We start from the raw sequence: 2,332 nt of genomic DNA, 5'->3' as shown, positions 1-2,332 counted from the left end.
TAAATGCTCTCATGTTGCCAATGACAGAACTGTCAGTGTGATGTGGACATAGAATTGTACCTGTGTGTTTTATATTGACTATCTTCTTATCAGGACAACAAAGCAGATGTTATTCTAAAGTATAATGCGGATGAAGCAAGAAGTCTTAAGGCCTATGGTGAACTTCCAGAGCATGGTAATGGCAGTCACAGTACAGTTGATCATTATGTGGTGTGCTGGTATTTCGATGGCTATTCTACAATGTTTGTTTTCATTTTTAGCTAAAATCAATGAAACTGACACATTTGGCCCTGGTGATGATGATGAAATCCAGTTTGATGACATTGGAGATGATGATGAAGACATTGATGATGTAAGTGCTTATTTTATAATTTGATGGTGTGTTCAGGTGTAAGTAGTAGTTATAATGATTTGGTAAAGTACTGCAGAAGGTTCCATCATTCGTCAGCATCTGACTCGTATATGATTATGTCCAAAGGAAAAATCACTGAATCTTGGCCTCCAGCGTTAGTAGCTCAAAAAAAAAAAATAGTTTCTTCGTTGGAGAGATTTAACCGAACAGCGACAGGGAACATGAAGGGGAAATGTCCCTACCACGGACAGAATAGTAAAAACTCAGGTTCTAAAACCTCCCCAATCTGTCCAAAACAAATATTTTTGTCTGGAGTTGTGCTCTAAGGGCTTCAGGGCACAGCAACAGGTTTGTTTTTAACTCTTTCATCCCCGGTAGCATATGCTTGCTTTTCCTTTGCTCAGCTCCAGAAGCCAGAGGAAATTCTTGGTCTTTCTGGGTACGGAAGAGCATGCAAATTTGAGACAACACTGTGCCAATTGGTGCTGCCACAGGAGAATCAATAGCACTGTATGAGCCGCAATCCCAGCAATTTGTGGTTTATGTGGGGCTTTGCTTTCACTGCTGGAGGTGAAACTAAAGTAAGGCATGTATGTGTTTCTGTGAAGGTCTTCATTAAAGTGAACCTGTTTCTTTGCTGCAATGGATTCACTTTAGTGTGACAGCACAGTAGAAATATGCTGCTCCAGTACCATTGGTGCTGTCAGAAATTCTACATTTGGATCAACCGTCAAGGATTGTATGAATTATACTTAAAAGCCAATTTTTTTGTTTGATGGAACTGACTTCTTTATTTCCTTTTTTGTAGATTTAACCTGGAGAGACGTTTATTCCATTCCAATTGCTGCAGATTTTTCTGGTTTTGATTTTGAGTGAAGTCCTCCCCGTTGAGACGATATTTTCCCGCCACTCAATAAAATTTATTTTCACAATTTTAAAGTATTTATATTCTTTCAGTAGAGGTCATTCATGCTGGATACATTGGAACACCCGAGCTTTAAAATACCCTCTGCCTGTAATCGATTGTAATGTTCGGCTTTTCAGTTTGGCACGCCTTGTGTACATGATTTTGAATTCTTATTGTAACTATCATGGCTATTTGGTTCCTATGAAAACATTAAGGTTAAGTTGGAAGATGCTTCCTCACTCTCCATTGGACTCGGCGGTGTTACCAATCAGTCCAGACAGAGACCCAACGCTTCCTATGTTTTTACCATGTGACTAGTTTTATACACTTACTGAAGATATCAGTCCCATGTTTCTGCAGTCTGTCAGTCCTGGGCTTGAGTTTGCCATCGTTTTAATGCCACTGTACAACAGCTACATCAGTGAAGTGATGAGGCCTACCTATGGACTCTCCCTTTTATCCCCCTTTTTTTTTTTTTTCCTTATTAAAATACCAGATTGTATTTTTGTTTTTCAGTAAATAAATGCCTAACCATATGTTTCTCTTTTTTTTTGTTTTTAAGAACTGTATAATATTTTTTTACTATACGCAAACTACTTGTATTATGCAGGAATCTTATTGCACACCAATAAGGGGAAAAATGTTTAACTCGTGGAGTTTAGTACAAGTTGTTTGCCCTCTAAAATGCACGTGCCTGACATTTTCCAGCTTGTGAGCCACATCCAAATAATTTGAGGCAGCATTTAGGGGTTTGTTATGGTAACATCTTTATAAACCAATTAGTCTGTGGTAACACTAGTTTTTGGAGCTATTAGCGTATGAGAAGTGTATAATGCTGGTGGTATTCAGTTATGTACTGTGCTATTTGTGGCCCCCATGCTGCTGGTTGACCATTGCCCTAAAGCAAAGTAATTTCTCACGTGTTTTATGAATAGGCAAGTCTATTAAAGGTAAATGAAAAGTGGAGGGGGTTGTCCATGGCAACCATTTTTCAGCTTTTAAGCCAGTAATGCCTTTACATTTATAATTTGTTTGGACCCGGCATGAGCCAGATGAAGTCTGAGATCTCCATG

The 2,332-nt window shown here is 38.7% G+C and overlaps 1 protein-coding gene across 1 annotated transcript in view; it reads left to right on the top strand.

Moving 5' to 3' along the window:
• The window catches only part of EIF1AX (eukaryotic translation initiation factor 1A, X-linked), an 18,756-nt gene extending 16,723 nt beyond the window's left edge, over positions 1 to 2,033 (top strand). The window contains exons 5-7 of the mRNA XM_018554841.1: positions 94 to 175; positions 261 to 352; positions 1,161 to 2,033. Of these exons, the coding sequence (XP_018410343.1) occupies positions 94 to 175; positions 261 to 352; positions 1,161 to 1,166 (180 nt within the window). The 3' untranslated portion in view covers positions 1,167 to 2,033. The remainder of the gene's footprint in view (positions 1 to 93; positions 176 to 260; positions 353 to 1,160) is intronic.
• The last annotated feature ends 299 nt before the right edge of the window (positions 2,034 to 2,332 follow it).

The sequence above is a fragment of the Nanorana parkeri genome, unplaced genomic scaffold, assembly GCF_000935625.1.
Source record: "Nanorana parkeri isolate BGI_ZX_2015 unplaced genomic scaffold, ASM93562v1 scaffold175, whole genome shotgun sequence".
In the NCBI taxonomy this organism is placed as follows: Eukaryota; Metazoa; Chordata; class Amphibia; order Anura; family Dicroglossidae; genus Nanorana; species Nanorana parkeri.
This window is presented reverse-complemented; position numbering and strand designations above follow the sequence as displayed.